At 44.5% G+C, this 13,960-nt stretch overlaps 1 protein-coding gene across 1 annotated transcript in view; it reads right to left on the bottom strand.

Moving 5' to 3' along the window:
• Nucleotides 1-952: 952 nt before the first annotated feature.
• Nucleotides 953-13,960, bottom strand: part of stxbp5a (syntaxin binding protein 5a (tomosyn)) — a 76,118-nt gene continuing 63,110 nt past the window's right edge. The window contains exons 16-27 of the mRNA XM_068753566.1: nucleotides 12,650-12,822; nucleotides 12,226-12,351; nucleotides 11,863-12,014; nucleotides 9,112-9,174; nucleotides 6,372-6,425; nucleotides 4,859-4,909; nucleotides 3,783-4,022; nucleotides 3,300-3,669; nucleotides 2,950-3,115; nucleotides 2,629-2,740; nucleotides 2,323-2,543; nucleotides 953-994 (exon numbers count right to left, since the gene is read on the bottom strand). Of these exons, the coding sequence (XP_068609667.1) occupies nucleotides 953-994; nucleotides 2,323-2,543; nucleotides 2,629-2,740; nucleotides 2,950-3,115; nucleotides 3,300-3,669; nucleotides 3,783-4,022; nucleotides 4,859-4,909; nucleotides 6,372-6,425; nucleotides 9,112-9,174; nucleotides 11,863-12,014; nucleotides 12,226-12,351; nucleotides 12,650-12,822 (1,770 nt within the window). The remainder of the gene's footprint in view (nucleotides 995-2,322; nucleotides 2,544-2,628; nucleotides 2,741-2,949; nucleotides 3,116-3,299; nucleotides 3,670-3,782; nucleotides 4,023-4,858; nucleotides 4,910-6,371; nucleotides 6,426-9,111; nucleotides 9,175-11,862; nucleotides 12,015-12,225; nucleotides 12,352-12,649; nucleotides 12,823-13,960) is intronic.

Here is a 13,960-nt window from a genome sequence, read left to right as displayed (position 1 = left end):
TATCCTTGCCATCCTGTGAGATTCCAGCCCTTTTAATAAGGAAAAATGGATTTGAATTGTTGGACAAAAGCAATAAAACATGTGTTTTTTTCAACAAATCAAATATCATCCACTTTCATAACGATAGAAAAATAATGTTTTCCCATAAAAGACAGCAAAGTGATCAACAAACAGAGGAATAGCAAGGAAATAGAAAGTAACGCACGCACGCACACACACACACACACACAGTTGGAAACTATATAAAGTCTGCAAGACACAGAGGAGAGTCAAGGGTGAAATATCCAGTTTACATCAGATCAAGCCGTCAATCCCAGCAACTTTCTGCATAGCGGAGCCGTTGCTGTGACATCACTTCCTGTGGCTCTCCAGTGTCGCTTCCTTCACACCCTGCTCCAGCTCCATCGATGACACGTCTCTTTGTCAAGTGTGCATCACTTGGAAACGGATACTGCGTTGCACATTTATTGTTTGATGTATATATCACGATGTATTTATATGAATTAATTTCCTTCTTTTCACACGTTACGAATGCTTCATGGTCTCTTTCATTATTAGCTGTTTGTCTTTGTATGTTTGAATACTGGCCTCAGATGGGTTTGGCATGGAGACGACAATAAAGGACATTTTGGCAAATAAGAATGAAGAATGTCTGGGCTTGAATCGGCCTCCTCGGGGAAGAGGCTCAAATAGACAAGAACACAGAAAGGACACAATTCATCTGCGCCCTCTGAGGTTGTCCTTCTTCTTTGGTCCCCACCCCAGTTCCACACTAAAACTGAAGTTCGAACAGTATTCAGCATTGTGCTAGGGAATAACATCCCAAGTGCCCTGGTGAAGAAGGCTTGAAGGGACGGATGGACAGACAGACAGGCAGAAAGTTGGGAGTCACGGTGAGCCCAATGGAAGGGGACGGCTGTGTCCGAGGAGCGCCGCTCCTCCTGATCACTGATCAGAACTGGTACCATTTCTTGTCTTTGCACTTCAGCATCATCTGAAAACAAGAAAATGTTACAACATGTGAGAAGTTATTATTCCAACTAGTGTGTTACACAAACTCTGATTCTGGTTCATTTAGCCGCATTTCTTCTGTCAGGGAAGTTATCATCCATTGTAGAACCCCCTCCCCCATCGTTTGTTCATACAATTAAATTATAGGAATCAGGAGATCTGTACTTTAAAATCTTATTTTATTATCTTAAAGCAGGAATATGTCTAATGTCAGAGAATAAGAGCCCCACAGGAGTGTGTGAACATTCTACAAGCATATACTGCCCTCTAGTGGGCAGATGGTGTGAGTAATATTTACCTCCGCCGAGGAGGTGGGTTTGTAAGTAAGTACAGTTTAATTATATAGCACCTTTCACAAACAGGGTGAGTCACAAAGTGCTTCACAAAAGAACAATAAAATGCAGATACAATAAAATATAAATAACAACACAAACAAGGTAGGTATAAGTTGAAATAACAAGAATGCCATAAAACAACCCCTAAATCTGCCGTAGTGAAAATGCTTGGAGGAACGAGTGGGTTTAAAGATTACTCTTAAAAGCATCAATAGAGTCCACAGAACGGAAGGAGAGTGGAAGCTCATTGCAGAGCTGTCTGTCTGTCTGTCTGTCTGTCTGTCTGTTAGCAAGATAACTCAGAATGCTTTTGAGGGATCTTGAATACATTTTCAGGAAATGTTAGGAATCTTACCAAGAACAGTTGATGACATTTTGCTGACTCTCACTACCGAATTTCATATTGATCGGATCCAGAATGAGGTCACGAAAAAAGAAATTAACATTGAAAATCCAATTTACTCAAAGATTTACTTAAGAATCGACTCTGATTCACTTTACTTTTTTTTTTACAATCTAGAAGCTTTTGGTGATGATCCAGATCACCATGTGGATGGTGTAGATCCAGTTAGGAGGGGAATGAGCTGCTTGGCGGAGGTCTGCACTCCTTTTCTAGTTCTGCATATGTTCGTCTTAAAGGAGGCTTCTAGTCACTTGATCACTTTTTTATTTATAATAGTAGTGTGTCTGCTTTCTCTCGCCAAACTATTTCAGCCGATATTTGTTAGTGTTCAATGTCCTGCACACTCCAGCCTGGACAGTCAAAATATGGAACAATAAAATACAATTATTATTATGTTTTTTTAAGACTGTTTTTGGGGGGAACATTTTCAAAATAAAAGAAATAACATTAACGCGGAGTAGAAATGATTTTACAAAAAGCCTTGCTGTCGTACCGAGCCTGGACAAGGTGAGAAAAAACGGCCTTCCCGCGAGGACAACTGCTCTCCAGAGATTTTCATCACCTTTCTCTTACCTCATGTGCATGTTTGGAGAAGGAATCGGCACCGGCCATCATGGCGGCTGTCCTCTCCTCCAGCTCGCCCAGTTTCTGGCCTCTTTCATCCAGTGCTATCCGAGCACGTGCAAGATCCCCGACCACACCAGAGGCCGCCCCCTTCATGCCCTCGATGCCCCCCGGGCCCGGGATGTGCTGAGCCAGACTTCGGGATGCCTTTCCAGCTGCTATCTCACCAACTGAGTTCAGAATTGAGAAGAAGCAGACGGGTGAGAGATGCGTCGACAACCACTGTGCAACGAGACACGAGTGGGCGTCGCTTACAGAGCTCCTCCCTGTCCATAGACTGTGCCCCGCCTCCGAAGAGACCTTTGAAGAAGCCTCTGTTGGGGGCCTCTGGTGTTTCCACTGGTGTGAAGAGTTCGCCGAGCATCTCCTGAAACATCAACACACTTTGACGAAACGTTGTCCAGTTTGTGCAAATGAACAAACGACTTGCTAACACTCCGTGTTTGCATACTCATAGTAAAGAATATTCTCTGGGGCTTGGAATATTGTATAAATATAGGCGTAGCTCTTTCATGCATGATTTGAACCTTCCAATCCTGCCTTGTGGAATAAACAACATGCAGACTGTCAACTGACCTGCAGGTTTTCACACATGTCCTGGCTGTAAGTGATCCTCTGGATCTCCGTGGGGGAGCAGAGGTACATGGCCTGACCCAGATTGGTGAAACAGAAAGTTCTGGCTATCCGCATGTCAGTCAGAGGCAGGTAGTTCACGTCGATGAGCGGCCTCAGTCCCGGTACACTAGAGCAGGGAAGCAGAAATGATCATGTCCATCTAGCGCTGTGGCTTCAGTGCTGCCGGTGAACGGCTTTCATCAGGAGTCGGGTCAAACCTGCTTCTATCTAATAATATAAACAGGATTTGTTGAAATCGACTGTGACGATCGCTTAACAATGACAACGTATTTCCATCTGAGACGTCTCACCTGAGGGTCATGATGTGGCCGTTGGCACAGAAGCATGCCACGCACGCGCCTTGGCTCATCTGCACCACGTCCGCCCGCAGGATGAAGGACGCCTCTGTGATGCTGTGTTTGTAGATGCATGTCTGGGAGGGGAGGGACATGACTTTGGCCTGCTTCTCTGAACACACCACTGCGTACTGGCTCTCGTTGAGGTCCTGGGAGCTGGAAGGGGACACCGAGACGGGCCGGCGCTTGCGGACTTTCTCTCTTTCTTCACCATCTGTTACGACGTTGGGCTCAAACCAAGGCTCGTACATGGGGGGCAGCAAGGAACCCGATGAGTCCAAGAAAGCCACCCGCAAGATGCTGCCCTTCAGTCGCACCAGCATGCCTGATGAGTGGGGGGAGCCAAACACCGACTTCATTTTTCTTAAGAGGGGCTGCTATTTCCAAACATTGTGAAAGCATGTTCATCTCCGTCCTCGCGCTCCTCTCGACACCCACCTGTAGGTGAGACGATCACTGGCTGCAGCTGCCGTTGCTCCCCGGCAGGTGGCAGCGTGAGTGCCAGAGCCAGGACGGTGCCAAGGGAGGTGCCCACATACAGGCATGGCGTCAAAGTGCTGTCACCTTTCCGGGCAAAGGTCTCGCCGAAGTGGAAGGAGCTGATGGCCTCTCGCGCTTCCTTGTCAATGCTGGTGACGCTTGACGAGCGTGAGCGACTGAAGGAGTTGTCTCTGTGGTCTAGTGGGTTGGCGCCCCGTGGCGGGCATACAGATAGGAGGACAGTGAGGAGAGGACAGAGAGGTAAAGCACCCGCAATGCAACGACGCAGTCAGAGAAACCGCACAGACGTCATGGGTTGCACAATTTTAAGATTTAAAATGCATACAGGGCAACATTTTGGAGGAATCCCAAACAGAGGGGTTGCTGTCTAAACAGTGGCGACATGTACATGAGCTCATCTCTGGAACAGATGGGTTCCAAGTTGTTGCCTTCGGCTGACAAAGAAGTTCCATTCCTGATATACTGTATAATCGAAGCTAAACCAATGCGCTTAGTAATTTGCATATTTTCAAATCCATCCACACAAAAACAAAACAAAACACTTTGAAATGTGAACGCTGGAATTGTCAAATGAGTGTTGCAACTTTTTATTTGTCCCTTCAAAAGGTTTGCTCAGTTTGAATATTGATGCTAAAAGACTTGATTTTAAAGTCTTTGGGGAATGTTAAAACTGTCCAATAAGAGAGAGAGAAAGGAAAGACACAGAAAAGAAAGCTGTAAAAGTTACAGAAAGCTTTACAGTGAAATGGCATGTGCATATTTTATCTTAGCACCACTGACCAATAGAAGAGCCCCCACAAAGGTCAAAAGGTGCAGGGGGGGGGGCAGCACATCAGAGACTTTCACACTGAATTTACTTCCAAAATCTGGATTTTGTTCGGTTCTTTTCTACTCTGGTCAGATCAGTAACCAGATGGAACTGGACTGATGGGATTTGCTTGAGTCCGGCTGAGGTGCAAAAGATATACTTCATTTCCATACAAATTGTTTGGCGACGCGAGATCAAGGCTTACCCAAGTCTGGCTTTAGCTCGGTAGGCAAGCTTAATTTCCGTGACATCCTTGCTGGAAAAAAGAGAACATCTCTCTTTACAAAACACACACCTAAGCTAACACACAGAGCCATGCAAAGCTAAGGCAAGTAGCATCGGGCTGTAATTGCGCACACAGCTAAAACACATGTAAATGACAAAAGGCTGTGGATCGGGTGCCACAAGGGGGAAATTGTTAATTAGAGCATAGGAGCCAAAATGTTTCACGCAAGAAAAGACCCCCCCCTCACAGACGCATGCTGTGAAAGACAAAACAAGGGAGGGACATCTGACTGCACGATGCCCTGGAGGAGAGAACCGGCACAGTGAGACACATCGAGACTGCAGAGCCACAGGAGCATGCACCGAGGACGAGTTAGTCGGAGACAGAAACTGAACGGGAGATGGTGGGAAAAGTCAAAAGTCACGCAAGCGTTCCGTTTTAACCATCCAATAAGAATGTATATTGCGTCTACAGGAGAAACCTTGATTTATTTTCTGTCCTTAAAAAAATCTTGTTGACATTCTCCAGTCAAATTAGCTTTAGAATGATATTAGCTTGATTTGCTTTATAAATGCCCCTTTGCACTAAATCATTTTTTGCTTCCATTGAAAGTGTCAGAGGTCATAAATGTAATGCCTGAAGTTTTTAATTATACAGTCTTTAAATCTTATTCTGGTCTAAAAGACAACAGAATAATCTTATTCTGGTCTAAAAAGACTCAAACGCAATGAATCACTCATTACAAAGAGGCAGCGCCTCCGTCCTCACCGCCACTACAAAGGGTTCAGAGGATTTAAATGAGGGCCGGCTGATTAAAAAGAATGTATGATGCCGATTTGAGGAGGGGTCCGAACCAGGTGGGGGTCAAACCTCCAGCCTCTGATGTAGCGATCACCTTCCACTCATTGTTATCCAGAAGCTCTGCCTTCCACAGACAAAAAGCTTTACTTTCTGCTTCAGGTAATAAAAATGGATTCTATCAGCACAGACTGAAGGAACACAAAGAACAGATAAGCTGCTCTCTGATCTGTTTGGACAGAGACGATCAATCATAGCACTCATAACGTACACAGGGATTCTGAGATCACACGCAGGCACAGGTACGTGTACAATATGAAACTCATGCTACTTACAGGTAGCATGCAAACGTGTGTCTGAGTATTCTATATCGTGCATGAGGAGCTGAATCCCTGCCCTGATTGCAGGTTAGCCTCTGCTCTGCAAAGCTTCAGTTCTCGGTGTTTAGTTTTCTAGCCACACGTTAGTCCTTAATATCTCATTGTAAAATATCAGTCCATTTCTTTTAGACCAGGCAAAAATAATAAAATAAAACTACACGAACGAGCACGAACCAAAAGATAGTGGAACAGAAGCTAACCCGGAGGTGAAGCTGAACTGAGGATCTCTACTCTGATCATAACACGGAGGACAAAGACAGGGGAGAAGAAAATCTGGACTCTGCCTGTCAGGAAACATCTCCAGCCAATCTTACCTCCTCTACCACCTCCATTGTAGAATTGCTGTAGATTGCTGTTTGACATCAACACTTTTGGGGGTGTTAGGGGGAAAGAAGAGTACATGTGCAGTTAGAAAGACTCTTCACCCCTGTGGATCACTTTTTTGTTCACAATTCATTCAAGGAGACATATTATGAAAAACTCACTTTCCCAATGTTTCTACACTATTATGGTGATTTTGGGTCCTTATCAACCCCAAAACAGCAAAATAAACTATGAAGTGAATCCTGCGTAGTTCTGTAATCACTTACTGAAACGCGTCTGGCAGAAATCCAGATCAAGATGTGCGTGCTTTTAAAGTGCATACATGTTGTTTTTTTTTCTTTGTTAAACCCTCTATCATAGAAAACAATTCAGAGATATCACCTCTGAATTTTCACAATGTCAACTTCTTCATTTTAAGATGAAAGTAATCGGACAGGTATATTTATTCAAGCATAAACGGTTTATGTAACAGTTCCTGAAATGTAAAAAAAAAAATCCTCTGGTTAATTTTCTTTTGGCGTATGTTTAATGCATGCTCATGTCTGCTTTCTTAAGGCACCATCAAATATTAGCTAGGGAAGCAAAATCCCTAAAATGTTTGGCTCAATAAATCAAATGCTCTGACAATGAGGCTGCCACTGACTAGCCATTAGCAATCCCTTCAGCCCACCGTCCTGTCTAGGACAGAGGTGGGCAAACTTTCTGACTCGCGGGACACAACCGGTTCTAAAATTTGACAGAGGGGCCGGGCCAGGAACAGATGGATGAACTAATATAAATGACATGTAAAAGCCATCACAGGAAAGGATTTAGCCTTTTACAGGTGGCATTACAAGGAAACGTTAAAACGAATGAGGATTAATTATAATAAAATTTAATTTATTGATATAATTTGGGCAAGTTCGGCGGGTATATGGCCGTAGTTTGCCCATGCCTGGTCAAGGACCTACCTACCTATCTCATACCTCATGCCAAACTGGCCAAAGTAATAAACAAGGTCAGCCGGGTATCTTGCTTTGACTAGCAACAAGCTATCGGCACAAAAATGCCAGAAAGAGTAAAAAAACAAACAAAACAAAAAACTCAAACTGCAGTTAAGACTCACAAAAAAAAAGGGTGTAAAACAGAAGCAAAATAAAAACAGACATTTTAAACGCCGTTTTAACCAACAACAGTTCTCCTGAGCCCATGCAGTGATTTTCAGCATCCACAAAGTTGTGATCCTCACTCTGTCCTTGCTTGTGAACAACAGAGCCTTTCAAGGTCGCTCCTTTCACACCATGACGGCATCACCCGCTGAACCTCATTTACCGGCTTCCTTTTGACCTTTCGCACAACGTTTCCAGCCATTTGTTGTCATTGTCCCACAAAATAGATATATATTTACTGCTGTGGAGTAAGCGTAGATTTACAGAAATTAAGTTTACAGAAATTATGGTTTGCTATCATTGGGATAATGAGGTCAGATCATGACAGCTTTTTGCCAGTGTTCGTATGAAAGCATAATTTAACTGCGCTGTTAATTTTTTCAGGCGGCAGGAATGAAATGTCTTTTTCAGTTGCATACAAAATCAATCTCGCCTGCTTCTTTTTAATGTTACCAACCCCAGCTTTGAGCTATTTTTAATGCAAACTCAACTACTTAGTCATCGCACTGCAGCTGACTTCAAGGTCAAAGCGTCCACACAGCATGAACAGAGATTATAATTATTGTTTCTGACAGATCTTGTGTTTAGAAGAACCCCCCCCCCCCCCCCCCACAAACACACACACACACGCACTGTTATGAAATAAAGGTCTTTGCAGGAAGACAGATATTCTCTGTCCTATTAATAATGCAGAGCAGACAGATGTCTGAGACCACAGTCTGAGGGGACTGGGACAGACATCATACCTGGAAGCAGCAGCAGAATCCAGACTCATATTGAAGTCCAAATGAAATAAATACTATTATTAGATTTGTTTTGTGTCTGATCTTTTAAAAAAAAGCATTTTATTTTCAGTGGGCCAAATTTGCACTTTGAAGCGGGTTCTCTGCCATTAATGCTAATGAGAGAGAAAAGTAAGAGATCCCAGATCCCCTCTGCTGGAACAGACTGGGTCGTGGTGCATGACGTCCACAGTGACAACGTATTTTCATTTTGGCTTTGATCATATGCTGCACAGATGGGCTTTGGGGCAGTGCACCCAGACACATTTAAATGTTTAATTGGAAGGAAATCTAAAGTTCCATCACACCATCTCACAAATCATATCAGACGCTTAACTGTAGAATAAATTTTCACAGTTATACAGTTGCTAAATGTGAAATGACTGACTTTCTACACCGGAGTTTTAATTCAGTGTGTGATTCTTAGTTGTCCAGATGAATCGGCAACATAGGCAGGTTCATAGTCTGTGACACAGTTTTCCAGAATAAGATTAAGACCAATGTTTTTTCTGTCTTTTGAACTCTGCAATGTTAAAAAATGCTCCCAAAAATGCTTAACGCGCATTTCTGCATTTCTACGCACTGAAGCCAGACACTTTAATATGTACACAAAAAAGTTTGATGAGCATTTAAAAATAAAACTCCTAAAAACTTTTTTCTTCATCTCTAACCAATGCTCGTCTTATCCAAACACAGCAGCAAATGGTAGTATAGACCTTTATTTGGGGGGGTTGTCTTGATAACACAAAGCCTCTGCTAAACTCCTTTTGTCTTTGATAAGACGCTGAAGAATATGTTACCTGACGTCGGGGACTTGCAGCGGTCCTCCGATGTGGCTGAGCCCTCGTTGATGTCACACAGACCTGAAGCAGAGGGCATAAAATTAAGGTTCAGCACAAAAAACACAATTTTCCAGACACGAATCACGTAACTCAGACCTTAAATTATCATGTACTGCCACCTCAGAGAAGAACCTCATATAAATGGCTAAATCGGAATGTTTTCGGAGACTGAAGCAGATGACGCCATCAAGACCTCCGTTCATCACCGCTGTCATCTTACACACGAAGGAGGCCGCGTCATTTCAGTGTTTTCTTGAAGTTATTTTTAGGCCTAAGTCCTCTTTCCTGACTGATGTGTGTGAATGTGCGTGCAGACGTGTGACATTGTCCTACGAGGCAGACAGCCGAGCCGACAGCAGTCCCTGTTGACAGTGAAACACAGCTGGATGTCTGATTATGGCCTGTGCTCGCCAGGCTCTGGCAGGTGCCAGCCCACTGCTCAACGGTCAGCAACACCAGATGCTCTGTGTGCATTTGCACATGCCTGCGTGTGGTTTTGAAAGTGTGCCCCATGTTTTTGTGCAAAATTTAAAAAAAGCACGCTTGAACAAATTCTTCCATCCGACATTTGCTTCATTGTGACACTGCAGCATCCTCTCCTCTATGTAGCTGCACTGCCCTCATCCGCCACAGGTGGCAGTGTGTCCACACTAAAAGCATTATCCACCTCTGAGCCTGTGGTGGCACTGCGTAGAACAGGGAAGGGCCGTGGGGCAGCAAGAAAGGGAGAAGCTAACAGATGAGGAAAGTTGTCCGTTATCCTGAATAGAGGATGTAGTTCGATGACTTAATTCAGTCAACACTTGGATCAGTCAACGTTCAGTTCGTCAGCAGTGAACTTGTGGGGCTCCTGGAGTCCAGGTAACGACTGATAGTGAGCTCCAGTGGCACAAACCCACCAGACCATTCAATCCAAGACCTGGACCTGAAAACAAACCTCAAATGAAAACTATGATATTGCACCGGGAAGCAATATAATTTGTGACGTCACAGTGGGCAAATGTGCACAAGACGTGAGTGCACGTGCGTGTGTGCGTCACTGTGTCTGCGCTCTCTTCACCGTCATGGTGACGAGGAAGCTGAGCCAAAAGGCGGAGCTCTCCATTTACCGGTCGATCTCCGTTCTACCCACACCATAGGGTCACGAGTTTTGGGTAGTGACCAAAAGAACAAGGTCGCGGGTACAAGCGGCTGAAATGAGCTTCCTCCGTAGGGGGGCTGGGCTCTCCCTGAGACATCGGGTGAGACGCTCCGTCATCCACGAGAAGCGTGGAGTCGAGCCGCAGCTCGCAGTGAGAGCAGCCAGCCAGCTCCCTGTGCATCCGCATGTCTACTCAGAAGAAAGGAACTGTTTCTGTTATTCAAAACAAAGCCGATGATCACGGTGAAATCAGAGCGCTGAAGAGTCTAGCGCTACCAAAGCGGACCGACAACCGCCGTTCATCCCGGGGGTCGGTCTAAATCAGGACATATATGGCAGTTGTACGACAGCAGTGAAGTGTGCAGTAGGATCGACAGGGAAGTTTAGTGTAGAGGTGGGATGCACCAGGGATCAGCTCTGAGCCCCTTTTTGTTTGCCATGGATCGACTAATAGAATATGATGTTTGCAGATGACATTTTGATCTGCAGTGAGAGCAGGGAGCAGCTAGAGGAGAATCTAGAGAAGTGGAGGTCTGCTCTCGAAAAGAGAGGAATGAAGGTGAGCAGGAGTAAAACAGAGTACATGTGTGTAAATGAGAACGTCCCAGGGCTAATAGTGAGGCTGCAAAGAATAGACAGATGTAAAGAAGGTGGAGGACTTTAATTACCTCGGGTCAACATTGCAGAGTGACGAAGAATGTGGAAAGAAAGTGAAGAATTTTTTGCAGAGGTACTGGAATTTGTGGAGGAAAGTATCACGTGTGCTCTGTGGTAGGAGAGTGTCAGCGAAAATGAAAGGAAAGGTCTACAAGGCTTCTTCTTCTACTACTGTTTCCAGTATATTTGGTAAAATTGCGCATGTCAAAATAATTTATTCCGATTGAAAGTGTGATGCATGAACACGCAAGTCCTAATTGGATCAATAATTTTAGGGTCCATGAACACAGTGCATCCGATCATAATTTTAATACAAACTCTGATCGGATTAAAGAAATGTGGTCTCTGTAAACGCAGCCAGTGAAGGTTAGACGTTTTGGAGACAAGGTCAGAGAGACCAGACTTCGATGGTTTGGACATGTCCAGAGGAGAGACAGGGACTATATCGGTAGAAGGATGCTGAGGATGGAACTGCCAGGGAACAGGGCTAGAGGTCGACCCAGGAGACGATACATGGACGTAGTGAGGGAGGACATGAGAGTGGCTGGTGTTGGGGAGGACGATGCAAAGGACAGGGTGAAGTGGAGAAGGTTGATTTTTGTGGAGACCCATCACAAGAAAAGGCTATAGTACAGTCGTAGTAGTAGACATGTTTAGCATAAATACAATAATACATAAATATAAATATGTGGAGTATTTTGAATTCAAATTTAAACATTTTTGGGCCAGAAACAACAGAGAAGCAACACCTGAGATGAGTCGTTTGAGGCGGTGGACAAGAACCAGTAAGACAAAGTCTCTCCTGTGTTCACTGGTAATTAGGCTGTATCGGTTGTACTGCGATTGGGGGGGGGTCTTTTTATATTGTTGAGCTATTTTTTCATACTCTTCTTCTCCCTTTCCCTCATTACCTCCGGAAGGCTGCCGTGTCTTTCTTGGCGAGCGGGGCTGTCTCTGGTAGGGGTCATTGGAGCCGTAAAGCTCAACTGTCCCCAGGTTGAGCACCACAGTCTTCTGGATGTAGTCCACCACTGCCAGACCATTACTGTTGCCAAAAACCACACTGGGAGGGTGTACAGGGGTAACAGGATCAGGAAGGATTAGGAAAGAGGAATATTTTAGATGGATAATCTACAAAAACTGCCACAATGATCAGAGTTTCAGGATTTGTGTTCTTAACCATTTTTATGTAAACAAGTGGAGGAACTTCCAGGAAGAGACCATTTGGTTCCAGACTAATTCATGAGTAAAAATGTTGCTGTCCGAACACTCACAGGCCATAGGAAGAACTGAGCGCCAGACTGGTGATCTGCTGAGGAGGCTCTCCACTCACCCACACTAACTGGACCACCAGGTCGACCTGGTAACCAGGAGACTGCTTCAGAGGAACACTGCGCACTCTGGAGAGAAGACGGAAACAGACGAGGGGAGAAACAGGGGATTGATGAGAGATTTCAACAGCAACAACAACAAAAATAAAACGCTTCATTAAGTGTTGTGCTGCAGCTGCAGTTCTGAAACAAACTCGTGTCGAGGGTTTGGTGTGAGCGACGGCGAGGGGATACCGGTGCCTGAGAATGCTTCAGGCACTGGCTCAGTTTGTACAAGAGTGCTTGAGGCAAAAGACTCTTGTGCATATGAAAACCTGGTGCTGTTGGTTCTTCAGCATGTGTGTGTGTGTGAGTGTGTGCTTCCTACTTGAGGCAGGGCACATTGCCTCCATCAGAGTTGTTGCTGCTGGTCGAGGGGTGAGAAGGTGGGCCGCTCGTTTGAGGGGAGGCACCTGGGGTGGGAAGTGCCGACGTCTGTTCTCCCACTCCATCTGGAGACTCCATGTCGTTCAGCTCGTACTGCATTCGCACCTCGAGTAACTGTCAAAGACAAACAGACACACAAGTACGCAAACACATTCACAGAGTTTATAAAACAAGCAAGATTCACAAAATCAGGATGACGGCACAAATCATTGTAAATACAATCCTAAATGAGTTTCTCTGACACAACCATGAATGACATCTCCGCACACATACACAGCCATTTTGATGGGATGCGTGTGTGTAGGCTGATTGAGAGTCAGAGATCCTAAATCCTGAAATATTCCATTTTTTCCAAGGCCTCCTTCAGGCTACTTCTGTGCAACCTCTGCCTTCACACAGTCTCACACACTCAATATGCATAACCTCCTTTTCTTTGCATCTGTCACTGTCATTAGCCCCACTGACATGTGGGAGTGAAGAGTGATCAGTGCTCGTCTTCAAATCACCCCTCCTTTGACTGTCTGCCCTCCTCTACCTCTGTTTCTGCAGACCTCCACCTCGCTGCAGCTGCATATCTAGCTCTGATCATGTCTAGAGCACAGGAAGAAGAGTGCACAAAGTGTCTAACTTCGACATGAGTCATGCCCCCTGAAAAATGTTGCTGAATGGAAGGTGACCAATCTGAATCTGCCTTTTATTTCACTTCTCGTGAAAGTAAGGACAGTAAGGAAGAACCATGTAGAGGTCCATCTGAGACAAACAACAACAACACGAGGAAAGGAGAGCGCAGACCTCCGCCAAGCATCTCATTCCTCTTATTATTAGATTTACACTATCCACATGGCGATCCTGATCATCCTCAAGAAGGTTCAAAATTGTTCTTGGTATCTTTATACACCATGATGTGTATTTTTAAATGATTTTTAAGTCCGTAAATGGAGTTTTCAATGTTAAAATGTAATATATTTTCATGGCCTCATTCTGGATCCGATCCGGATGAAATATGGTGGTGAGATAGAGATCCCCACCCTACACACTTGTGTCAAATTCCATACACATCTATCAACAAACAAGCAACAAATATTTAAGGTCCATTGACTGCAATGTTAACAAAAATTTCAACGTGATCCATAATAAAGATTTTTTTCTGGATTATCAACAAAAATGTCATCGTGAGTTCCTGGTAACATTCCTAACATTGCCTGAAAACACTATAAGTACCAACGCATACTGATGACACTCCAGCATTGCT

The sequence above is a fragment of the Brachionichthys hirsutus genome, chromosome 20 (genome assembly GCF_040956055.1).
Source record: "Brachionichthys hirsutus isolate HB-005 chromosome 20, CSIRO-AGI_Bhir_v1, whole genome shotgun sequence".
Lineage (NCBI taxonomy): Eukaryota > Metazoa > Chordata > Actinopteri > Lophiiformes > Brachionichthyidae > Brachionichthys > Brachionichthys hirsutus.
The sequence above is the reverse complement of the archived record's forward strand: the minus strand, read 5'-3'. Positions and strand labels throughout refer to the sequence as shown.